Source organism: Elgaria multicarinata, chromosome 3, assembly GCF_023053635.1.
Source record: "Elgaria multicarinata webbii isolate HBS135686 ecotype San Diego chromosome 3, rElgMul1.1.pri, whole genome shotgun sequence".
Taxonomy (NCBI): Eukaryota; Metazoa; Chordata; class Lepidosauria; order Squamata; family Anguidae; genus Elgaria; species Elgaria multicarinata.
This window is the reverse complement of record NC_086173.1, coordinates 39,487,600-39,514,935: the sequence shown is the minus strand read 5'-3', so window position 1 is coordinate 39,514,935 and position 27,336 is coordinate 39,487,600. Positions and strand designations below refer to the sequence as shown.

General features: G+C 39.6%; 1 protein-coding gene across 2 annotated transcripts in view; it reads left to right on the top strand.

Moving 5' to 3' along the window:
• The window catches only part of PRKCA (protein kinase C alpha), a 212,883-nt gene that overhangs the window by 176,945 nt on the left and 8,602 nt on the right, over window positions 1–27,336 (top strand). Inside the window, exons 9-15 of one of the 2 annotated variants that reach the window (XM_063120032.1) lie at window positions 8,255–8,278; window positions 13,769–13,912; window positions 16,617–16,790; window positions 17,395–17,486; window positions 20,277–20,339; window positions 22,807–22,945; window positions 25,623–25,703. In XM_063120032.1, coding sequence (XP_062976102.1) covers window positions 8,255–8,278; window positions 13,769–13,912; window positions 16,617–16,790; window positions 17,395–17,486; window positions 20,277–20,339; window positions 22,807–22,945; window positions 25,623–25,703 — 717 coding nt within the window. The remainder of the gene's footprint in view (window positions 1–8,254; window positions 8,279–13,768; window positions 13,913–16,616; window positions 16,791–17,394; window positions 17,487–20,276; window positions 20,340–22,806; window positions 22,946–25,622; window positions 25,704–27,336) is intronic. The other variant, XM_063120033.1, reaches the window with a different exon arrangement.

Below are 27,336 nucleotides of genomic sequence, written 5' to 3'. Positions count from 1 at the left end.
GTTTTTGCCTGGTGGCAACCGAATGTCAAAATTGGTGCCAGGCATACTTCTCTGGGAAGGCTATTCCATTGTCGCTGTATGACTGCTGAGAAAGTACTTCCCCAATAGAGGTGCTTTTTGGAGAAGGTGGTTATTTGCAGAGGGTCTGATGACTCTAGCATAAATAACTTACTCAAGGACAAGGTATTTCCTCCCAAAACAAATAATTGACCAAAAAGACTAAGGGAAGCTAAATCTAAACAATTTTAGAGTAACACTACATTCACTAATCCACAGTCTGCACTTATTGTAAACTCAGTTATTTAGAATTGGACCAGGATTTAAGCAACACTGTGGGGAGCTCTTGCGGGGAAATTCTTGGTCAATATTTACTTAAGGCGCAATCTAAAAACCAATGGATTTTATGTGTTTGTTTATTACATGTAATATTAAAAAGTGTTTGATTAAAAAAAAACATTCAGAGAGGCTTACAGTTAAAAAGCATGAACTTTATTTATTAAAAGCTGCAGCAGTTCAGGCTCAGAATAAAATAAATAAATCTCTAAGTTAAAATAAGTCAAAAGAAATTAACAGTAAAATACTGGTCAAATAAAGGTTTCATGTGGTGCTGCATAGATGCTTGAAAGCACCTGTGAAGATTACCATAATCTAGTTTTATCTATGTTAGTGGGATTGCATCCATTATATAAAAAAAGACTCTCTATGCAATTTAAATTAAACATACTGAAAAATCTGTTTCTAGTAGAATTGCTTAGCTTTCTGATGAACTATTTACCTGTAAGAGAGGTTCTGATTTAAAATAATATACCAGATGCTTTTTTGTAATGTTAGTTGTTTCCTTCATTTGGAACTTCAAGCTAATTTTATTCTTTGTGCAAGGTTGTTATTTATTTATGTACATAAAAGCATATCCAACATTTAGTACAATAGATATGAACAGTATTGTTAATTAGGAGGATTGTGTGTTGCTTTTAAAACAAATGATAGTTTTGATGAGATGTTTTTTTCTTTATTTTCCTTGCACTCCTTTTTGGGTTGTTTAATGAATTAACATCTCCCTATGACATTTGCCTTAATTATGTTTTCACTTTAAGTAATTTCCTCTTGTGCAAAGCAAATACAGACTAAAAGCAAAATGGCTACGAGTTTATGAAAAAATATTGGAAGGGTTTCTGATAATGTGAGGATATTAAAACCTTTTACCCCACATTCATGGCATGTATATTTGCAGTTTAATTAAACATCCAAAGGTCCATTGATGCAACCTTGCTGACCAACATCACTGCTTATCAAAAAAAATTGATAACATAAACAATTCCATTAAAAACGTTTTTAATGCTCGAGTCTTACACATTGATTTTTGGATACTAAAGTCTTAATTCTTCTTTTGTTTGATGTACATTCTTAGTTTAACAAAAATCTATTTACTCATTGAAACTAAGGCCATTGCTAGACCAGGTGTTAGCGTGGTGTGAGGCCCGGTTTCTCTCCTGTGCATCCAGATGATGCACAGGGGAATCCGGGGTCAGGCTGCGCTAAAACCTGCCTTACCCTGGCATAAGCGGATTCGCTTATGGCCCAGTTTAGCAAGGTCCGTGGCTTTTTCCGGCTGCTTGCTTACTCGCGAGTAGCGAGGAGAAGCCACAGACTGGGCACAGCGCTCTTAGGAGCGCTGTGCCCATTGAACCGGGGGGATCCCGGGGGGGGAAATAGGGGCCGCGGGGGAAGGCCGGACCTGGCAGGAGAGAGGGGGGAGAAGGACGGGTGTCGGCCCTGGCAAGCGCAGGGGGGTGGGGGAAGGATGGGCATTGGCCCTGGCAGGGGGGGGAGAAAATCGGGGACAGGCCTGCCGGACGGGGGGAGGATGAGCGAGCAGGCAGGGGGGGAATCAGGGACAGGGGGAGCGGGGAGGCTTTATTTTTTTAAAAAAACACTTACCTTGTGCAGCGGTGCGCTCCGGTGCACATGGCCCTTTAAATCCAAATCAAAATGGCGGACGCGACGGGGCTTCCTCTTGCCCCGTCGTGTCTTACGTCTGGAAGATCGCGACGGCGCGCGCTAGCTGTAGCACGCCGTCACCCCTCCTCCCTGCCGGATTATCCGGCAGGTCTAGCAAGGCCCTAAGCAAACTGAGGAAGAGATGAAACGTTGCTTGGGAGGGGAGAGGTGCTTAAATCTGCCCCCAAAGGCTGCTACTTTGGGCCTTGAGAGAGTTCAGGCAAGTGGTGGGAATGGAACACATTTTTTAAAAGCCTCTGTTCTTGCTAACCAAATGCTTAGCCAGGGCAGGTGGGCAACACATCTCACCTATTTCCAGAGGGGAGTACAGTGAGCTCTGACTGGGGCCTAAGAATTATTATTTTTTTCATGTTAGTCTTGATAGGCTTTTGGCTGCATAATTACTTATATCCCCTGGAGTCATTATTCTCCTGGGTGAATTTGGCTAACATAATGCTTTTTCTCTCTTGTCCCAAATTTGGCCAAATTACCAAGTTCAGGGAAAATTTCACCACTAGGGAAAGAATGGGAATGGGACCCAGAGGGCCACTTAGACTGAGATTGAGGGTGGGTAAATAGCAGGACCCTTTTGAGGCTGGGATGGAATAGGGCATTGCCTACAGTTTCCAATACATGATGAACTTTGCGTGCCTGAAGCATAGTAGCAGCAAACATTTCCCCATCTTATGTTTTGCATAATTGTAAGAGAGTAAAGTTCAGTTTTAAAGGAAAAATGTTTAGCAATGTGCATTTGTTCCTGTGTAATTTTAAATTGTATAATAAGGGCAATGATTGTTTTCATTGTGTTCTCTTGATAACAAGATTTTCCTTTTAAATTTGCAAACCACAGGAGGGCAGTAGTGCATAACTATAACAGAGGAGGCATGCCGCTGTTCCTTCCAAATATCCCTTTAAGAATTAAAACAGGATGCTTATTGATATAACAAATATTGAGCTGCAGCAAAATATCCCCCAAAATTACTAATGCACCATTTTAGAGTGGTATCATTGTCTGTAATACCTGTAATTTGTAAGTACCATGTATTATATTGATGATGATGATGATGATGATGATGATGATGATGATGATGATGGAGATGACAATGATGACAACAAATTTAAGCCTGATTTTAGTCCAATATTTTTAGGTGTAACATGCAAGCAAATATGCTCCATTCTGCTTTGACCGTAATTTGTTCTTTCCTCTTGTGGGAGCAGCAGCATTATAATCAGTAATGTATTCTGAGAGTGGTTAAATCTGACTCATAGGAATAGGACATAGGTTCTTTATACTAAGTCAGACCATTGGTTCACCTAGCCCAGTATGGTGGCACTGACAGACTCCATTTATTTATTTATTTATTTATTTAAGGATTTTTATGCCGCCATTCAGCCAAAAAAGGCTCTCACGGCGGCTTACAAAAGTATTTCTTGACAGTCCCTGCCCACAGGCTTACAATCTAAAAGACATGACACAAAAGGAAAGGGGATTGGGAGGGAGGAGGAGGAGGGGGGAAAGGAAAGCAAATTCAGGCACTACAATCTTAGTTGGAAAGTTCAGCAGTTACAGGTGACAGCAGGAGGGAGGGGTGCTCTCAGCTGGAGCTGGACCCAGGCACGGTGGAGAGGTGCCTGGCTGCTGCTTCCTCTCTCACTGGTGGCCTCTGCAGAGACAGTTGGTAGCAGGAGGGAGGGGGCTCTCAGCTGGAGCTGGACCCAGGCACGGTGGAGAGGTGCCTGGCTGCTGCTTCCTCCCTCACTGGTGGCCTCTGCAGAGACAGTTGGTAGCAGGAGGGAGGGGGCTCTCAGCTGGAGCTGGACCCAGGCACGGTGGAGAGGTGCCTGGCTGCTGCTTCCTCCCTCACTGGTGGCCTCTCCATGAGGCAGAAGACTTTCTGAGCCCTACCTGGGACTTTCTGTATGTAAAGCACTTGCACTACCATGGAACTGTGGCACCTCTCCAGTGAAGATAACATGGTCTTAATATTTGCAGATACAGAATACAACCAAGAAAAAGAAATTGCTTTTATGTTCCATTGATGTCAATGTGGAAGTTTTCAGCACATACCTCTTCCCCATCGGCATCTCTGGTACTTTGGGCTAGATCTATATACATTAAAATAGCCTTCCCTAAACTGGTGTCCTCCATATGTTTTGATCTTCAACTTCCATCAGCCCCTGTCAGCATGGCCAATGGCCTGAAATGCTGGGATTTGTAGTCTTAAACATCTGGAAGGCACCATATTGGGGAAGAGTGCATTAAAACGTATTATGTTAACCAGTGGTCTTCAGCTGGTGGGTTGTGGTCCAAAAGTGGGTCATAAGATCAGTCCAAGTGGTTTGCACCAAAGCTGTTGCCGCCATGTTGGGCAATTGTGAAAGTGGGTCCCATGTTGCAGGTTGGGAGTCCAAGGTGGGTTTCAGGTCTGGACCATTTGAAGAGCACTAATTAAACAATATAGAATGCATCTTAATATTGAGATTAATTGTAAATTGGTATTTGGCTGAGTGATTGGGGGTAGAAAGAAATCTGCTCGAGAAGGGATCCTGGGAATTTTAAAAAGTATTCTTGCCGATACTCTAGCAGCTTGGTGGGGTGACAGATCCTTGTCACTCTGCCCAATCCCTGTAGCCTCTTTCCTGTCATAGGACCAGGTCCACTCTTTCTCCCTAAGGCCTTTACTCATGATTCTACATCTCTTTCCCTTCCCAGTCCCAAACATAAATCCCTATTTTATTCTTACATCACTATGGGGTTGGTTGGAATAATAGGAGTATATACAAGGTTCTAGGTGAAATAACTTGGTTATTTCACCCAGAAACCTCTTGCTTCATCCATTTGTCATGGCATTTCTCCTATCATAATACCCGTTCAAGTGTGGGTTCATGGAGTCTAACCTGCGAGGGAGTGTAGTTATGTAGAACACCTTTAGGGATTACATAGTGTAATTAAGACTGAAACCTTAATTAGCCATTACTATGGGTTTTGAAGTGTGAGTGAATTTGTAAGACTCTTAATTCTTCTCTTAAAGCAGACTTTCCCAACCTGGTACCCTCCAGATGTTTTGGACTACAATTCCCAGCTTTCCTGACTATTGACCAAGCTGGCTGGGGTGATGGAAGTTGAAGTCCAAACAGCTGAAGGACACCAGCTTGGGGAAGGTTGTCTTAAAGTGTTTTTGGTTTTAGAGTATGTGTGTGGTAGTTGGCCTTCTTTGATTTAAAATTATGAGCAGACTCATCATCTTTTCAGACACACAGTTTAAAAAGACAAAACAAAAACATATGACTTCTCTTCCTCAAACCACAAGAAAATGGTGGGGCCCTGAATTTCTCTGTGTTGCATTGTTCATATTTGTTTCTGTTTAGATCTGTTGTGTATTTCCAAGTTCAAAGTAGTAATTTATATCAAGCTACAGAGATGTGGGTCACATAATCAGACTTCTTACAGGGATCAACTGAAAGAAACAAAGCTATTTATTTCTTTGGCCACTAGATGTCATTGAAGTGAATTAAACACTAAATAGGCTCTGCAGAAAAGAATTGATTCATACGTCCAGTATGCTGGATTAAAATACATGGAATATAAACCAAATTTCTTGCTTTCTACGGAGAGAGAGAGAGAGAGAGAGAGCAAGGCAAGCTCCTTAGAGATCTCCTTAAATGTGTTGCTATGACAACAGGCATACTGTGCTTTCTTAAATGGAGTGGATAGTAGCCTCACTACTACTTGCAGTTAGTTGTAGAATGACTCATAGGCTTTATTCAAATGTAATGTCAGACCAAAGTGCTCTCTCACTCACTCCGCCACTCTTGTGCATGAGTTTTCTCCTCTACCTCCTGATTTCGTTAACCCTTGTTTAATATGATGGCCCAGTTGGTAAAATATGGTTAACACTAGCCTCTAAACCACTTTTTGCAAACCCACATCAAACTGTAGCTTCAAATCATAGCTTGAAAGCAAGGCGTTCACCATAGTTTGATTTGAACCCAGCGTATTTTGTATAAAAATTAATGAGGGGTGTAAATCAAGTGAAGTGGTAATGTTTAGAGGGAGTAATACTTGTTTAGTTTAATTGAGTTAACTCTCTGGTTGAGTATAATGAATTGTAATAATTGTTTGAAGAAAAATATGGTCATTGTGACTTCATTTTTGGACCTCCTTACTTCGTACTATGGGAGCTGCTGCAGAATGTGTTCTTTCCTCACCACTATGTAGTGTAAGTAGCCTCAGCCCATGTGGCAAGAGCCTGTGCTGTGCTATTGCCCCCAGTATCCAGAAATACTAGTGTAGAAGAATGACAGTGTTGGTTTGTGCCACATGGGCCAGAGTTTCATAAGTGATGTGCAGTGGAAAAATTCCCAATGCTTTATTTTTCCATGGAAAATGTTCCATTTCATAAGTTCCTTAGTAAGAATGAATGTGTGCCAATTGCAAATAGAATATTATGCAAGCTCAGCAATTTCAAAATAATGTTTTTTCAGGTTAGCAATATGTCCTTAGCAAGTATGTGAGAAAATATGTGTATGCCTATTGGAAAATGTTCCGATACAAACTGAAACACTATGCAAACTAATGTAGGCAAAATAATTTTTTTTTAAAAAAAATCCTATGTGAATGAACCTATGCAAATAAATTTCCAATTCAGAATTTTGCAGTGCCCTACTCCATCCCATTATGCCAGCTGTGCATGATGCTGATGTAATTACTGCTGCAAATGTAATGGGAAAAGGCAACAGTGACCCAGTTTGCATGATCAAAACAGCCCACTGTGGTTTATTTAAAACTCACATGCCAGGCAGTTTTTGAATATTCAAACCTATGGTCTTTTGTTGGGTTATGCAAAGATTGTTTAACCCTCGCATAACTCAGGGACCCAGGTTCAGTTGACTCACAAGCCATGGCCATGACTCGAATCTTCAAAAGGGCAAGTGCTCACACTCACCACAGTCTACAATCAGCCATGGTGGGCTGTTCAGTCATATGAACTGGCTCAGTGAGTTTCTGTAGGAAATAAGTGTAGATGGGCAGACATTTAAGTTAGGGTCCATAATGGAGAGTACTAGTGAGTTCTATTTTTTATTATTATTCTGGAAAGTTTCCCTCACTCTTTTTTTTTTTTTAAAGAAAGGCTGGATCTCTCTTTAGTTCTGAGCTGCTGAGCCATTACCCTTCCTTACCTTGGGAGGAGGGCAGTGGCTTGCCTCCACCACTGTGCTGTACCTTGGAGATGCTTGGATAGCTTCTAAAGATTGGTGTGATGTCATAGTTGAGAGCATCTCTCCCTCCTCTCAGGCACGGGGCAGGATCCGTGGCATGCCAAAAGCCGCAAACATTTCTTGATGCATGGTTTACTTTCAAAGCCATGGAAATAAAATTGCAGCAGAAATCTAAGGTATAAAATTAAATTTGGAGGGGTTGAGCTTGATTTTTGTAGTGCTATAACTGGAACTGGCTTCCCTTGTGCTGCCATATTAAGAACTTATTCCCAGGCACATGTTCATTTGGATAGAACTGCTTTTTCACACATCAGTAAAGGGCCAATATGATTATAGCGTAATCTTAACACCTGCTGTGTCAGCAAATTAGTTTGTAGGATGACTTATGCCAAGAGTTAGTTTGCTGACACAGGGAGGTATACTAGTGATTCACATTAAAAATGGAGTTTCTCATAGAAGCAAGGTTAAAAATTAGTATTATAGCATAATTGTATTTTTAGTAATATAGGGAGGTATCCAATGCAACACTACCACTAGTGTAAATTACATTGTCCTTGAGTAAATGATCTCTAGCACAACACCAACAAGGTTTTCTGCCAATACCAAGTGCTACTTGTGGTGCGCTACCCATCATTTACACAAGCGGAACATAATTTGCATCAAATGCACTGGATCCTGCCCATATTTCTTATAGATTGTGATTTTGTCATTTGTGCACCTGCAGATTTGTATAGTCTAAAGATCATCTATCTGGGTCGTTGTTTGCAAACGTATATCATTGAGTTCTAGAAAGTAGGCACAAGAATAATCTTTCCTTACCTCATACTAGCTCTTTATAAAGGAACTCATAAAATTAGAATAGCTCAGGGTTTTTATGTAGGAAAAGACCAAAGAAAGTTGCAGAGTGGACAAGGTGGATAGTCCCATTATTTGTACTAGGTAAAGGTGATTTAGTATTTATTTCTAGTATGATAGTGGTTTTGTTTTATGCCATAGAGGTTAAAATGTATAAAGTATATCTTGCCTGTGGTTACAGGGTAAAAGAAAGATACAAGATAAGGTGCGTCCAAACCAGAGAAAGTAAGATTATGTGCATGTCTTGATTTTCTCCCTCGTAATAGTGCAACTAATTGTTATTGAAAGGCTATGTTTTTGAGTTTGCCAGCTAGATTTTTGTATGGATTTTTGCTTGATTTTACTAAGAGATATTAATGCCTTTGGTGGACAATGTAAGATGTGTTTTAATAGTAATACATAAGCAAAGCAGAAATTCATGTACCTGTCTCATGGGCAACGTGATATATACAATTTATCTGCTTTGCACTAAATAATGACATACACCACTGTATCTGAAGCAGGATCCAATGGCTGATAAGCAGCTCACCAACTTGAAACAAAATGGCAGGCTTCCACAGGTCTTATAGACCTTAAAGACTTGACTGTGCCCCTTTTGTGCAGTTTAAATCACAGCTGTATTTTCAGAGGAAAGGGGAAAACATCAGTGTTAATGGGCTCTGCTTGAACCCAGTTCTCAGGCTGTGAGCAGATCCAGAATCGCCACAGAGATATGCACAGTGCCTGATGGCACTGGACTGTAAAATATCTAATTTCCTGTCACCCAGCATACCACTTTCTGAAACGCCAGGATGAGAATCCAAAGGACAAAGGCAGCATTCTGTTTTTATATTGAACACAATGTTTTCTCCTCTTTTAAATGTCTGCCTAAAACTCCTCCTCTGGCTAAGACAATGTAAGTCTATTGCATGATATTCTGCCTGAAGACTATTCAGCATGCATTGTGTACTGCATGGTGAAATTTGGCTTGTGATGTGGTATGACAGAATACTGTGCCTCAGAGGTTAAAGAGCTCTCTTAGTTCTTCACAATAAATATCATGGAAGAAGTAAATCTATATTACATGGTCTGAAAAACTAAAAACACACCCACCTTGTTTTATCATGAAGATATACATTAAAATATTAGAATCTTCATATCTGAGCTGGGCTAAAAATCTGTTTGATATATTGATTTCTTATTAGAATGGGGTCTAATGTGAGAAATGTTTCTTAGAATGGGGCTGAATGTGAGAAATATTCACTTCAAGGTTCTTGGCCCAACAAATTATATTGAAACCTATCAAAACCCATTGGGATCCCTCCCACCACCTCTGATTGATCTACCATGCCAGGTTCAACACAGATATAATGCTTGCTGCCTGTCAATCAAGAGTTCAGGCACCAGAAATGCGCACTCTCTGCTCTGCCTCACTCCCTTTCCCTTTGGAATAAATCCCTCTCTTCGACCCTAACAATCACTAAGAGAAATATTGATGGTGACCTTCAACAAGGTTAACACCAACCAGGGTTCCCATTTAATCAGGATCTGAACCCAACATTAAATTTGGTTTCAGATTCTGATGAAATTGGAATTTGGTTTACCATTAATCAGAGTTCACACTAGTGAATGGTAATAAGATACTTAACTAGTCAAGTCATATTAAGTGGCTAGTATTTATCAAGATAGTGACCCTGTTCACACAACATGCTAAGCCATGGTGGTTAAGCATTTTCAGCTAAATATTATGGCTTAGCATGTCATGTGAACCATTTCTAATCATGGTGGCCACATAACCACAGTTTGAACATGCTCACTAACCATTTGCTGCAAAAGGGTTAGCGGCCCAACCATGGCTTAGCGTGTTGTCTGAACAGGCCCAGTGTATTTCAGAAATGGTTTGAAATCTCATAATTGTTCATAAGGCATCTAGCTCTACACAAAGATAGAAGTTCTACAGAGGTATTTCATAAAATCAGTTGATGTGGAAGTAAGCAAAGTAATTTTAGATTCCATATTGACTTGAAAATTATCATTAGGGTACCTGTCATGGGTAAGGTCAGTGTGGAGAAATGCAGTTAACACTGACTAGTGCCATAAATTCCAAAATGTGCACACCTGAACAAGAGCCTTGAGCTGCCTTTTGATGATTTGTTAACTACTGTGATAAAAAAAACCTCTAAAATGTATGCTAACTATTAATGAACAATTTATTATAACTCGTTCCATAACTCGATCCTACCCTTTGTGTGCAATCATATAGCAAACGGTGAATAGAATGGGCAGCCAGTTGGAGGTGTGCTTTTGTGTAGAAGTTTATAGTTTTACAATCAGTGACCCTGTTTAAAAAAATTGGAAACAGTTGCCATAAATGGATTCATAACTAGGTAATTTTTCTCAGGCACTTCATTGTTAGAATGTTCCTACTCAGAAAGCTTTTCCATTCTGGGAAAAGCTCACAAATTGTATGTGTATTGTGATGCAGTTATGTGTGGCTGACCTAGATGGGCATCATGTGACCCAGCAAGCAGTCAACTGACCAACTAGGATCTTACATGATACAGTCAGCTGACTCCTGACGTCGCAGATGGATAAGTTTTGTTTATAGTCAGCGATATAGAGAGACAGAGCTGAACAGGGAATATTTAAAAAAGGAATTCCATATGAAAGTTTTATTTTTATTTATTTTATTTATTGCATTTATATCCTGCCTTTTCTCCTCCAAGGAACTCAAGGCAGCATACATCCTCCTCCTCCTCTCCATTTTATCCTCACAACAACAACCCTGTGAGGTAGGTTGGGCTGAGAGTCAGAGACTGGCCCAAAGTCACCCAGGGAGCTTCCATGGTTGCGTGGAGACTAGAACCTGGATCTCTTGACTCCCTGTCCAACACTCTAGCCACTACACCACACTGTTTTGAGAGGTGTTCTAACCAGCCTACTGTGCCTAAGTTTCTAGCTAGATTAGTAGAGAGAAGCCAGTGTTCTAACAGGACTCCAATTCCGCAGCTCTTTTCTGCATAGCTGCCTAGGAAGAAAATGGGGCTTGTAAATTGTGTCTGTGCAAACGTTAAGCAGCAAGTAGTCTTGCAGAACTCTATGAATTACTGCATTAACCAGAAAATAAAATCTGACATGCAATGTGATCCTTCTTTCATAAGTGTAACAGAAATTTGCAAAACTTTGGTATAGGGGTGGTGGTATGGAACATATTGACTATTCTTTTTCTTTAGAAACTGTATCTCAAAGGACCTATACTTTTCAGGATTCCATTCTTTAAGTGCCTGCAGAAGCAGAGTAATGAGCAGATTATTTATGTTCATTATAGCTTTATCTGAGATAAGTGTATTTGAAACCAACATCAGAAAAAGAAACACCACAAATAAGCGTAATGTAATTACGGAAGAGTTACATGATGCTTTGTGGTTATAATGTAAAATTATTACCAGAAATTAGCTTTCTATTCTGAACAGTAATGTAATTAAAACTATACATAACCTTTCAAGAGTGGAAGAATATGCAGTATATGCTACAGTATAATACTTATAATGCTCCGTATCCAAATTGTATTTTATGTATTAATATTTCACATTCTACAATTCTGCTCCAATATGTCAATAGTATAATAGGTTGTAATATTTTTGAGCATTTGTTTCTTTTCATGTGGCTTATTCCACAGTATCACATAATAGCTAGCATGTGCCTCAGGCAAGATGTGATTCTTTAGGGAATGATGATTGGCAGCCCCTAAAATGGAAATTAAAGCTTTCTGGTTCTTCTGTTGTAATGTTCTTCTCTTGTGATGAAGGACATTTCTCCCATACTGGAGCTGGGAAAATGCATGGAAGTCACTATTTGTTTGGTTATTCTATTTCTAATCCATCCAGTAATCAGTGTTCACTAGCATTGGAGAATGGGTATGTTGTGTGGTCTTGAAATGCTAATTGGTGCCCAGAGCAGAGTCATCATTATGGGCCAGTTTGCACATAACGATAAACCAGATATTTTTTTTAAATGGAGTTATCATGAATGAGGCAGCATGCTGGTACATGTTGTCTGATCTCTCCCACTGCAAGCACAAATGGCTACACAAAACATGGCCCTTCCATTTCTGGTTTGGTTAGCATTATGTGTGCTAACAAGCACAATAACCCAGCATTTTTTAAAAACAACAACTGGGTTATCGTTACTTGCGTACTAGGCCATGATAGCACAGTTATGCCACATATTGAGTTCCTACATGGCATAGCTATAGAATTGCTTTTATGATGGGGCATGAGTCTCTGTGCCCTGTTTCAAATGGCTATAGGAGTAGTTCTGGGTCCCTTTGCCGGGCATGGTTCTGCATCTAGGATGCAGTTTGTTTGTGCTCCTTTGGATTGTGCTGCAAAATATGAATTAGGGATGGTTTTGTATTCTGGCCTGTCAGTCATAAATTGTTTTATGTATTATCCAAATCAAAAATGGCTTCCAGGGGGCACGCTTTAACTTCCTATACTATTGTTTACCAGGATATTGCTAGGCTTGGGGCATGGCTAGATGGGGCGATATCCCTGAGATCGCTCCGGGATCATCCCTGTGTATCCACACGATGCACAGGAGATCCCAGGGGATCCCTTTCCCTAGGATATCGCCCTACCCTTCTATCCCGACTTTTCCCGCGATCCCAGGATGATCCCAAGACTGCGGGATGTGTGGTCGGGCATCCCATTTTCCTCCCAGCTCCTCACGAGTAACCGTACTGATTGGACATTAATTGTAGATACATAAATCGGAAGGAAGGTCTAGGGATTTTTCTCTGGCATGTGTCTCAGACTTATGTCTGACTATAAATACCCCAGCTCCTATAGGGAATGATTTATTGTCCAACAAGGAAGGCTGCATTCTCTGCTCATCATACTAACTGATAATTGACATTATTTTGAAATCCTAATGCTTCAAATGCATTGCAAATAAAACAAAGATAAGAAAATATTGTCACCATTTTATTTTAATAACTGCTGATGCTGTAGGTCAGATTTTATAGAAACAAAGCAATGATGAGTTAGGTAGGCAGTTTCCTTGAGATAAGTCTTAAAATTCTCCCCATGTTAATATTCTGTGGTATGAAAAACAATTTATATAAAAAATGGCTCATTGTTTTAATAAATGTGTTTACCCCAAAGGATACCTCTACAAAGCATTAAACTCATAAGGAAAGCGTTTTGAGTGCAACAGTATTTTTCCATGAAGATCAATATTTGATTGTAAATCAATTTGATGATGATGGTTGGAACACTAATGACCCTAGTGATGTTGATTGATAAAATATGCTATCTGTTCACTTTGAGTGAAGGTTATCTTTCTATTAAGTATGTCAGAGGCTGTCAAAACATTTCAACTAGAATATTTCATATGTCCTCTTAACGCACTAAAAGCCTGGATTTTATTAACACTATTCATATTTGAAAAGAAAAACCACAGATTAATTGATATTGTGCATTTGGGCATGAATGTAATGATTTCTTTTCTTGTTTTGTTTTGTTTTGTTAACCCAATAAGAGATGTTGCTTCTAGCCCTTTGCACAGATTTACCACTTTGCATCACTTATAACAATATCCATAGTATTGTTGGAATGGGTCTTTTGAATTTGTGCTTGTGCAATATTTGTTACACTTTTCTGCGAGCACAGACCTTCGGATCAATCAAATGCAGACATTATTCTTTGTTTACTAGAAAGCCAGACTTGGACCTTCAGCTAACAAAGTCATATCTCCAATCGAAGACCGGAGCTGTAACTTACCATCCAATAACCTTGATCGGGTTAAGCTAACAGATTTCAACTTTCTCATGGTGCTTGGAAAAGGGAGTTTTGGGAAGGTAGGAAACTTTGATAATTTATTCCATATGCCTTGTTTTATGGATTTGCTTTCCCCTTCTAATTAGTGTGTGTGTGTGTGTACGTGAATGTATACATACTAAAAAGCAGAATATACATACATACACACAAGGAGCAATAAAAAAGAGTAACAATACAGAATGTTTGAGGGAAAGGAAAAGGAGAGGGATACAGTGTTTCTGGTCCTTGATAAGGGAAGAAGTAAAATACACAAAGTGGCAACTAGTGGGAATAAGTCTCCAGAAAAGCAGACCAAATATCCTTGTAAGCATCCTCTTTGTGTGCATAATGATAAAGGACAAGTTCAGACAAAGTCCTCCATCCAGTATTGTGTTGAGGTGACTTTTTCTTCCCAGTGCTGGAGTACCGGACACTTTGCCATGCCAAAACTTCATAGTCTGTAATCCCTGGCCTGGAATATAATGTACTAACATATCTGCATATTTAATTTCTTAACACAAGCAAAGTTTCTACCACAAGGTTGTCACCAGCACTTCACCTGAGAAAGGTCTTTTTATTGGACAGCTCCATATCATGTGTGAGAGATCCCACCTCAGCTCCACACTACCAGCATTCTGTAGAGGAGGATAATAATTTGTTGTGCAGCCTTTTTGGTGTCCACTAGGTCCAAAAAGGACCTATTATTGTTGATGGATGAGACACAGCATTAAATCAAAGGATGATTACTTAATAGACAAAAGTGCAGTGGACATTGCTTAGGCCATATGTGACATATTCGCTCTATATCGGTAGTTGTTTAGAAATGAATGAATGGCTGTTTCTGGGACATAAGGCAAAGATATCAAACCATAAATTTGCAAAGGACCAAAGGTCACCTGTGTTTGGGCAGATGGCTGGCGTATTTCTGGTACAGATCTGTATTTCTGCTACAGGTTAACACATGCAGTTTTCCCCCGCAGTCTGCCAAAAAGTTGTCTGCAGATATGACTCAAGTTCCAAATGACTTGAGCTCAAGATGACTTAAGCAGCAGAATAAAGTTCTCCAATATAAAGGAAGCCCAGTACCGCCCCCACCCCAACCACAAAAAACCTTCTCAGAATCTCTAGTCAATTTTATCTGGAGTCAAGATATTCCATCTTGATCCCAAAGAAGGCAGTTGCTCTGACTTTTAAGGACCATCAAAAACAAACAAAAGGAAATTCAGGATGAGGGTGTAATTTCACATCACTGCATATATTGTCTGTAGTTGTGATAATGACTGAAGTCATGGAGACAAAAGAGGTGGTGGGATCCCCTTTGATCCAAAGGGCAGTGGAGTACTCATCAAATTGTACTTACAGATTGGTAATATATTTTGTTCAACTAAAACAGCTTACCCAGTAGTGGACTTATAAATTGTCAGATGATGATATTTATATTCTGCTTTTTCCCCAGTACTGGGAGTCAGGGTGGCCAACAGAAAATACTGGGGAAAATATGGAACAAAGTACTCATGAGTAATAGTTTCCTGGGTTTAGAATGCAATCCTTTGTGGATAGTTGGTAGCCTCTGAACGTAGAGTATCCAATGCAGGGCAGAACAACAGTGCTTCAGCCACCCTGCATTTCTGCTAGATGAGCAATTTCATCTGTTTAGCAGCAGTGCCTCAGTAGAGGACGGAAGGAGGCTGGGACAGTTATAGGAAATGGCATACTGGCCTCCTCCCCTCCCTTCCCCAAGGAATGCCTGCTTTTGCCTGTTGCCACATTCTGTTTCTGGAGCATGGAAAGGTAGCCGGCTGGGTTCTGTGTGTTTTCCTGGCTCCCGGGTCAGAGCATTGTCTAGGGGCCATAGGATTGCTGTCCCTGATAATATAGAAAGGCAACTTGAAGAAAAATCAAAATAAATAAATAAATAAAAATCACCAATTCATTTTTCAATAAGAAGTTTTCAAATCTTAAATATTATTTATTTACCAGATCCATTGAATGCCCCTAATGTCATTAAGGCTGCAATCCTATAGACATTTACCCAGGGGAAAGCTTCATTGAATTCAGTGGGACTTGCTTCTGAGTAAATACAACTAGGATTACACTGGTTTGTTTTATACTTTGATTTGTACTTGATGGTTTTAATTTTTTTGAACCGCCCAGAGAGCTTCAGCTATTGGGCAGTGCAGAAATGCAATAAATAAATAAATACATACATACATAAATAAATAAACTAAATCCTGCCAGTTCAGAATGTAATCGTTCATGAGGATTGGGAGTAAGCTAAATGTCATTTGAGAACATTGCCCACATATTCCACATACTTCCTCAAGCAACATGACTTTGTGATTAAAATTAGAATTTGCAAATTAGAAATACCCTCTAGTCTATATCATAAAGATTTCTTTTGTCACATTTATCCTTTTATAGTACAGTAAAATGAAGGAACCTATTAGCCGCCAAAGGGGCTGCTATTCTTCTTTTGTCTTAATGATATCTCCTAAAATGAGGTTTCACATCTACATCAAGAAACATGCAGATTCCTAAGAGAGGTGACTAGCTATTGAGAGCTGGTGGAATTGTTAGTTTAAACTTCATTTTTCATGAAGAGAACAGTAACATTTTAAGATTTTAATAAAATACAATAGAGCTGGAACCTGGATTACCATGGATTTCTTGTACTTGGTCCTTGTACAAAATCTCCAGTCTCTTGCAACTAGCAAGTTTTCCAACTTTTCTTTTCTTTTTGTGCAGGTGATGCTGGCAGAACGGAAGGGAGCAGAAGAACTATATGCAGTCAAAATATTGAAAAAAGATGTCGTGATTCAGGATGATGATGTAGAGTGTACCATGGTTGAAAAGAGAGTCCTAGCCTTGCAGGACAAGCCCCCTTTCCTAACACAGCTTCATTCTTGCTTCCATACTGTGGTATGTGTTCACACATGACCTTGGTCTCTTCTGACTCTCACTATTTTTCAGATGTCTGCCAAGGTTGTACTCTGACAGTAACATTTACTGTGCTCACATCACAGAGCTTCTGGGTTCTTTGAATATCTCAGTGAGACTTGAGGTTAATGATAATGTAGCTATAAGCAATGTCCAATATATTGATCCTAAACATGGTTTTCTTGGGTGTAAATCTCTGGTAAGTATGTTTAGTGTGTGTATATAGAATCTAAGTGGGATCTTCAAAATTTATGTGGTAACCTTGATTTACTTTTTCCTTAGAAATAAAAGGAACTGGAAAAAGGCTTCCCACACCTCTCCTTATAGATAGGGTCAGCAATAAATACTGTTGTTGTGAAGACAATGATAAAAAGCAAACACGAACTTTTCAATAGAACACAGCTCTGATACTGACTTGATTCTAGCAATAAATGATTGTTATTGTCAGCTTATTATTTTGCTACTATGTTCTCAATATATAAATACATTTAAGGTTATCCCCCCCTCCCCACCCCACAGTATTAAGAATTTCATAATGGCAGTCTCTGCTGCCTGACGTATTTGTTGGTTTCATATTGTGTGCTAGGATCGCCTGTACTTTGTCATGGAGTATGTGAATGGTGGTGACCTCATGTATCATATTCAGCAAGTAGGAAAATTTAAGGAGCCCCAAGCAGTGTGAGTGTTTCTTTCTGTTGATTTTTTAAATCAAAGCTGTCATTTAATATTTTGTTCTAATACAAGTATTTTGTATTGTTTTGTCCCATTCCCACCCCCATTTTCTAATGTGTGTAATTGGCATAGCTTCACAGTAAATCCGGCTTCAAAAGCTCATCAATATTGGATAGACTTAAAACTACAATTACATTTTAGACAGCCTGTCATTTCAATTAACTGCAAGTAATTAGTCCATTGAACATTTTAAATCAATTGTATTTCTTGTATTACTATATTATGTGCAACTCTTAAACAATTAGAGCTTTGGTGTGAGTCACCAAAAATTAGCTATAAGCTGAGATGAGCTCCAATTCAGGCTGCTTATGTCGGAACAATTGCCTAATGATGATGATATTCTGTTTCTCTTAAACTGAGTGTAACATTCTGAGCTGATATTGGTAACTTCTATCCAGGGGAGAGAAAGCTATAGGCCCTTCCAGAATGAAGCCCATGGTGACCAGCCACTTAGCCTCTGAGGTCAGTAAAGGAGGAAAGAAAAGAGCAATGAAGAACCTAGAGACCTCAATAAGTAATGGGGTTTTCTCACCCTAATCCCCCCACATTCCTGAAATTCCAACAACAGCAACTTTGGACCTGTGAGGCATGTTCCTCCCTGACCAAACAAAGACTTTTCATCACTACCCTCCTTTTCAATTATAATATAAAAGCCCTAGACCCTCCACCACCATGTCTACTATAATTTCCTGGACCTGTTCCATGATTTGTGGAGGCCTGCTCATCCCACCTGCTGAAACCTCTAAACCATTGCAACTAAGTGTAACAATTTTCAGGGCGATAGCCGTGTTAATCTATTGCAGCAAAAACTATGAAAAATCTTGTGTCATGCTAAAGAGTAACCCATTTATTCTGGCATAAGCTTTCATGGACTACAGTCCACTTCATCAAATGCATGAAGTGTTATCCAGAGTTTCCCATATGGGAAACTCTGGATAACACTTTATGCATTTGATGAAGTGGACTGTAGTCCATGAAAGCTTATGTATGTAGTGTGTGTGTGTGTGTGTGTGTGTGTGTGTGTGTATGTATGTATGTATATATATATATATATATATATATATATATATATATATACACAGTACATACAGTACATGGGGCTGGATGGGAGAAAAATTGAAAACAGTAAGGTCAGGAAATTAAATGCAGGAAGTACTGACAATCACATTATTAACAGTGGCCATTGGCAAAACAGTTGCTATTGCTGATAACACAAACATCCTGGCACTAGATAAACCAAGTAACACATATAGTGTGATAAAAAAAAATCCTTTACTGCAGTTCAAGCCCCTCATGATAGAATTGAAGCTGTCTCTAACTCTGAAGTTTCTTTGCCCCACAGTGGCCACTTTAAATTACCTTAGAGTAAGAGACTAGCCCTTTGAAGGCATTTGCCTCGCTTCATGTGGAACAAAGGTAGGAAGAGGAAATGTGAGTGCACATGTGCGCTCCACCCCCAGTGTCCCAACATGCTGGTTAGATGCATGAAGGTACAAAAAGGGCTCTGTAAGCAATTTCAACTGAGCTCAACATGCAAATGTCTAACCGACAGCCAGGCATGTAGGGACAATGAGGGCCAGGCTTATGTGCACATCCACACCTTCTCCCCACGTTTGCCCTTTTGTGAGAAGTAAATGCCATCATAGGACTATTGCTGAGTTAGAATTCATCAACAGGTTCAATTCTACCTCATGTTAGGGTATGTTGGCCTATCTAGAAAATTCCCAAACATCTCCAAGCACAGGAATAAGAAATGTCAGATTTGTCCCTTATAATGGCAGGACATTGGAACATAGCACTGAGATTGAGTTATGTTTCTTCAAAGGCATCACTTTAGCCCTGTTGAGATACTCTAGCCCTCTTGTGATGAGAGAAGAACAGGAATGTGCTCATTGGCTCTTCCCCTACGTCACATCCCTGCAGAAGGTTTTCAGGGGGCAGTGTAGTAAAGCCAGTTCCTTACACAGCCCCAGTACTTTTTTATTATTATTAACAGGGATGCTGACATTGTTTGCCACCCCCTCAGACTTCCCTCTTCCTTCTGAGTTTAGCTACAATCCTCACAGTAGCTGGCAGGGGCGGGGATTTCCCCAGCAACAATATATTGTCCCTTGTTATAGTACAAAGTATTTTGGGGTGGCCTGGTCTTGAATGGGTAATTAAGACCCATTTGCTTTATAAAAGTCCTGCTGCTACTGGAGATGAAAACTGCTAGCCCTCGTTTGGATCAATGCAACTGCTGCCTGAATTTTTAGATTCTCCTTGGGGACGTAGCTACAGCCACTATCATGGTGAGGGCCTCCAAAGTTTACCACTAAGCAACAGGCAGGAGGGAACTGCTGTATGGATGAAGTTCCCCCCACAATTTAGAATGCTTTGTGATTAGGACTTTTAAGTCATACAGGGAATAACCACATGTTGAGCAGGCTCCCCACTATCAAACTTTGCCCACCAACACATGGAAGGCGGCAGGGCTAGAACGTTTGAACAGGGCTACTGAACATGGTTAATGGGGTCCTAAGAGGCCTGCAATGGAGCAGACAAAGCCAGCTACTGGGCCCCACCTTTCCCCTCAAGTTATTCAATGTGAGGAATAGAATGCTTGAACAGTTCTGTTGTACCTGTTCCAGTATTTTCAGATGCTGTCATGACACTTTGCATTGTGTTGTCAGCCCTAATTCAGCAGAAGAGCGAAGTATGTATGCTTTTGACTAGTCTGAAGTTTTTTCTTTTCAGATTCTATGCAGCAGAGATATCAGTGGGACTTTTCTTTCTCCATAAAAAAGGAATAGTTTATCGGTGAGTAGTCAGTAATACCCCAACTCATTTTTGTTTGCCCCACACTGCAAATGTTGTGGGGAGAGGAGGAGGGGAGAAAGAAGGCAAGCTGTGAGCTCTCACAACAACACAAAAAGATATTTATTTATTTATGTAAATTTACAGGACATTTATCCCACTTTCTACTCCAAATAGGTGTGCTCAGGGCAGCTCACAACATTATCAGAACAAAAGAAAAACAAAGCTAAAAAGCATTTAAACAACAGTAGGGCAAAACCACCAGAGCTAAATACAAGGAGACTAAACAAAACCAGACAGAAGTCTTCACCCAGCTGTAGAAAACCACGTGAGAGAGAGAGATGTCTCTTGGGACATAGGACCTTCCATCATCATCATCATCATCATCATCATTATTATTATTATTATTATTTATTACATTTATATACCGCCCCATAGCCGAAGCTCTCTGGGCACTGCCTCTGAAAATGCCCTTTCACTTGTTCCCACCCACTTCACCTAGATTGGAGGTGGGACTCTCAACATAAGAGCCAGGCTAGAGTGATTGCTGCTGCTGCTGCTGCTGATCTTCTGCAGTAAAGACAACTGAAAACAAAAGGAGGAGAGCATCCAAGCCAGGTCAGAAAAAAGGAGAAACAGGTTCTCAGGACGCAAATAATTTATTTTCCTGACACATTTTGGCCTGTATTTTATTCAAAGGCCTTCCTCAGGGAGTTGTTAGAAGACAGAATCCGTCTCCATAGATTATCACAGGAGACAATTATCTTGCTAGAGGAAATTCTGCAGACGCTATGTTCTAACAACCCCCCTGAAGAAGCCCTTTGAATAAAATACAGACTGAAATGCATCGGGCTTTGTGAATATAAATTAATTGCATCTTCAGAACATGTTTCTCCTTTTTTCTGACCTGAGTAAAGACAGCTGGACAGCTACATTGTGATGAGCTGAGAAATTTATATAGAAGTGTGGTAAACTGAGCTATATTCCTTAATAATTAATTTAGAACATGGATAAGCAACATCATGCCCGTGGGCATCTTTGCACCCCTGATAACTTTCTTGGTGTTTGCAAGAGGTCCTACCCCTCCCACTTTTAAAAAATTAATAGATTTCCTTACCAGCAGCTGAGATTACTGTGAAATATGTTTCTATTGGTGCTGAAAACTGTGGGTTCAACAGAGGAATTTAGTTTGTGGGGGCTCAAACCCCATCTCTGCCTTGTACTCATTCTTTGGGGCAGGTTACTTGTCCTTTGACATGCCTCCCATGGCAGCCATTTTGTGGTGCTGCCCAGGACAGTTTCTCAAATTGCCAGATGTGCCCACAGTGCAAAAAAAGAAAAGAAAAAAAAGTTGCCTACCCCTTATTTAGATAAACCAAAACCAGAGTATATGTGTTCTCTATAAATATCTATATCACCACATATTACATCACTTCATTAAAGTAGATAATAATATATTTAAAAGATTTAAATTTTGCTTTATCTATACATTTCCAATCAAATAATATATGTTGTTTTGTTGGTAATGAATTTATTCTTTTTGCTTTTTTATGTTTTTGCATTGTATTGTATTCTTTTTTGTTCTTATAGTCTGCCCTGTTAATAACATTTGTTATGCAGTGGATAAAAATATAATACATAAATAATAAATAGCATGTGCAACACAATAAAATTATAAAATCAGATGAAAGAGCAAAAGAAGCAGAAGCAGCAATTCTGCAAAAGAAATTGAGGTGTTAAATTAATCCACATCTCTAAAAGCATTACAAGCCTTCATGGATATCTCCATGGACAAGTTCTGATGTTCTTCCACGATACTGTAGCCACCAAGAACAATTTGTACAGGCATCACTCTATCTCGGTGAGAGGAGGGCATGAAAGCGATGAGACTCTTTTCAGATATGAAGTTCACACAGTGTATGTGGCTTTACAGAGTAAATTGTGTATGGCTTTAGAACATAAAAATGATTACTTGAGTTGTTTGAGAAGCTGACCAGTAACCAATACAGTGGACTCGATTCAGGTTGGAAAAGTTCATTTATCCCTGTTTCCATTAGGAAACAAATGGTGGTCAGTCCTGGAAGTTTCAAAATACTTGGCTACGATGACACCTGAGATTCTAGTGCCAAGCCATTGAGCGCTCCCAGGCTATGACCTTGAATTATTGGAATAGAAACCTTGTTAACATCAGACTCAGTTCCCTCAGAGGCCTCGAATCTTCCCCTCCATCTTTTTGGGATTCCGTTTCAATCTATTTATCCTCACCACCACAACTACAGCCTCCAAAAGTAGTCCAAGATTTTATATATATATATATATATATATATATATATATATATATATTCCATTCCATGATTTGTTTTGCTTGCTTGTTTTAAAATATATCTGCCACTTTTAGGTCTAAAATACATTTGTCATTGGTATCCTGTCAACTAGCATTGCAACTTTTAATTGTTGTAATTTCCCATAGGGATCTGAAATTAGATAATGTAATGTTGGATTATGAAGGACACATAAAAATTGCAGATTTTGGGATGTGCAAGGAGCATATGAATGATGGAGTAATGACGAGGACGTTCTGTGGGACACCAGATTACATTGCACCTGAGGTAATTATTATTTGAGATATTAAGCATCATACACATTCTCCTGAAAGAATTGGGAAATGCACACGTGAGCAATTTACCCAGTACTATTTTTTCTAACTGATCATGCCCCCATCATTATGAAAGTTGATGAATGGCAACAAATTGGGGTAAACTATACTTGCCTAGGCTTTCTGCAGCACTGCAATCATTGATGAATAATGGCTGCTGCTCCTACATTTGGTTTGGCTTACACTTACTCAGCTGTGTTTGTGCAAAAGAAACTGATGGACAGGATTGGTTTCTTTGAGTTTTGGTCAGCCCCAAAAGTGGAGTCTGAAAAGTGAGGTCTCAACTGTACACAGTTATATCTTTAATTAGTCTCAACTATGACTGGCACATTATATACAGGGAATTAAATCCTTACACACACTTTTTTTGATATGCCGCCTGACATTTTATCATCTGTGATTCAGCCAATGAGTTGAAATGGATTTTTTCCGGTTCTCACCGTTTTTGCTCATTTTCTCCTTATGACCTGAAAAGGAATCATTCAGCGTCCCAATTATTTGTTTTTGAAGTACACATTCTCCCAATTAGCGCCTCAAATAGTACCCATTTCGTTGAGTGTGAACACAGTTTCCTGTCTCATTTTATGTGGCATGCATTAGTATAGTAGGCTGCTTTTCTGCATTTTATTTATATTGTAGCCATAAAACCTTATTAGAATTTAATTGATGATTCACCTAGTTAGAGTTTGTGAGGTTATAAAATGCCTTTTTAGAGGTTCAAAGAGGAGCTAATAGAACTACAAACTCAATCACTGCTTTTAAAACTCAGCTAAAAACTTTTCTTTTCCCTATAGCCTTCAAATATTGAGTTTGTTCTGACTCTATACTTTTAGCTTCACCCTACCCGGCGCCTGTTTACACTTCCCTGTGCCTGTTTGCATTCTCCTTCCCTCTTTATTGTTTACTACAACTTATGAGATTGTAAGCCTATGCGGCAGGGTCTTGCTATTTACTGTGTTATCTGTACAGCACCATGTACATTGATGGTGCTATATAAATAAATAAATAATAATAAAAAATAACTTCCAATGAATGTCTGTTACTACAGACGGTGTTCAAAGATTAACGTGTTATTCAGGGACCTGAGCTTACGCCTACAACTTCCAGCATGCTTTGGGCAATTTAATTTGTATAAAAGTTTACTCACAGGCCTAGCACCAGCCTACTACTTTAAGATGATTGCCTTGCAGACATATATCTTGCGGGGGGTGGGGGGTGGGAGCAATGCCGGGTATATCAGCTAGTTACCAATATTTATTTTTGAGAAAGCATGTAATAGAACTGAGCTGCAACATATTTATCAGATTCTACTGTGCATTTCGTTTGAAACTATTTACTTAACATAGTGGATTACTTCAACAAACAAATAATGTCGAATAGTTCTTGGCCCAATGGAAATACATCACTTAATCCAGGTTAACACTAACTATGGTTTGTTCCTTTAACACCTGCTAAGATCATAATTGTACACTGAAACCAAAATTTAATTTGCCAAGTCCTGCAAAGTCTTGGAGGCGGCATATAGGAAGTTAACAGATAGACTTTTTTGCGCCCTGGAAAAGTCAAGAGACTAGAGAAGTGGAGAAACTGCTTTAACTATGATTTGTTTAAGCAAATATAATGCTTAATGCAAACCAGGTTTGCAAACCCACTTTCACTTTGCAACCAAATAAGCCTAAAATAAGCCATGGTTTACCCATGGGTAACTTAAACCTTGGTGAGCTCTCATGTTCTGCAAATTAAGTCATTCTTTATACATTTTTTGCAGTCAGGATCCCAGGCTCCAGGCAGTTTATAATAACAACAAAAAACACAATGGGGTGTATCCCATTCATTTCAATGGGTCTCCTCTAAGTAGTACTGAAACACTGGCAATAAAACTCAGGATAGTCTCCCCTTTAAATCAGCCTCTGGGAGCCTCCTGAAATAGGTAATAGTTTCAACACTTTCAAAATGACATAAGGAAGGGTTCTACCTTCCAGAGTGAGGGACATTCCAGAACCTCAGTGCCTCTATCACTAACAATTAAAAGGTATTGTGCAGGTATTACATCTTCCTTAACATTTTTTAATGGAAAGAAAAAAGATGGAAGAAATGGTGGGAAATCACAGGAGTGGGAGAAATAGAAGACTGTCATCTGGACTAGCCATAAAATTCCATGAATGGGGCATGGAAATTGTATAATAAAAACCTTATCCAGAAGCACCCATGGACATGCCTCTTTTCAGAGAAATACTATCTGAATGTTGTCACCTGGCGAAACATAACTGCAGGTCCCAAAACCTCAGTGCTTTCCCTAAAAGTAGGAAAGACAATATAAATATTACAAAGCAATCAATTTCCATTATTGATAACTCCTTCAAATGTGGGAATGTGGAAATCACAATTTGTCTTGGGATAAAAGTTTTGGATAATCTTGGTGTGGCATGTACAGCACGAACTTTTGCATGTTTGTTCAGATGTAAGTCCCACTGTGCTCAAAGGGTCCCACCCCCAGAGAGTGTGCATAGGATTGCAGCCTTAATAGTTTTCACTTCAGTAATATATTTTCAGTAATATATTTTCAAAATTTGTCTTTCAAAAAATATTAAGTAAACTTTCAAAATATTTTTTGTCATTGCAATTCACAGATTATTGCCTATCAGCCATATGGAAAGTCAGTGGACTGGTGGGCCTATGGTGTGCTGTTATATGAGATGCTAGCTGGTCAGGTAAGAGCGGCTGTGTTGTTACATTCAATGTTTTATGAGCAAGCACTGATATACGGTGAATGATAAATGTGAAAGACATTATAATAAAAACAAAAGCTGGTAGCAATCTTGTTAGATGAATGGTCAGATCAAGGCTGTTTTCCTATTCTCTCTGAAGGTTAAGTCACAAGATTGAAGTATGCATATTGCATGCATAGTTAATAGCTCATCAGCCTAATTTACCAACCTGTTCCTGTTGGCATGCAAGCTGATACTGTTTATTTAAGCAATGTGAAAAGCAAATACTGAGTGGCAGAGTTCAGCTTAAGGGAATTTATCAATTTTGTTTAATTCTGTTGGTGTATGGGTTGTGCAACCAACTCCTGAGAAGCTAGCTAAAACTGTCCACAGAACTTCCCTTCTTTAAGGTCAGTCTCAAAAAAGTGATGCTATTTTTCCTTCCCAATCAATTGGGGGTGGAGGGGCAACACTCCTGTATGTAACAGCAGCCATTTTATCTCTAACACGCATGCATCTTTTATCTCTAATGCTCAAGAGATTTTTGGAGAATCTCTAGTCACTTGCAAACTTAAAATATGGTCTTGGCTTTCCCTGTGAACATTACAGAAATACTAGGGGGGGAAATGAATAAGAGAGACCATAGTTTCTTCTTTCAAACTGATACATAGGCCATAGCTAGATGGGGTGATATCCCAGGGTGATCCCTGGGATCATCCCTGTGCATCCACACACAGGGGATCCTGGGAGCAGGGAGGGATAATCCCTCCCTTTTGCCAGGATCTCGCCGTATCCTTTACGCGTGCTTTTTCCGTGGTCTCGGGATGATCCTGAGACCGCAGAATGCATGGGCACATGTCGTGATTTGTCCAGGCTCCTTGTGAGTAACCGCAAGGAGCCGGGAACTGCACACGGGGCACAAAGCTCCTCAGCAGCTCTGTGGCCATTGGGGGTGGGGGGAGGGGGATTTTTTTTAAAAAAAAAACCCACACAACCTCACAGTTCAGCACTCGAACGCTTTTGCGCTCCTTCTTCGTTAAAAAAATGGCAGGCACGACGTCTTCTTTTTTCCTGGATGTCACGCGCCGCGTGTAAACAGAGGTGGACTAACTCGCAATCATAATATCACAAGATCCTCACCCCTCTGTCGCGCTAGATCAGTAGGTCTAGCTGAGGCCATAGACTTTCTTTAAAACTTTTCCACTTGCATCATAGGAAGTCAGCCTAGAACATGGGTGCTGGAAGTGGTATGAGCAACAACATTTTGTGGCACTCATGGAGCCATCCAAATTGGTGGCCATCATGACATCTTGTGGTAGTGAGTCCCATTATTTAACTATGCACTGTGTGAAAAAACGGTCTCTTCTTGCTATCTTAAAACCTGGGCAGGCTTATATAAGAAAATACATTACTTCAGATAACCTGGATCCAAATTATATAGGGATTTATAGATTATAACCAACCTTCTGAGTTGTGCCCAGAAACAAATCAGATGCCAATGAAGCTGTTATTGTTCTATAGAAAAACCTGACCCTAGAAAAAGCAGTAAAGATAGCAAAAACACACGAGATGTCCAGAGAACAAATGAAAATATTGCAGAGCAAATCCCACTGCTAGCACCATGTTCTATCTCTCA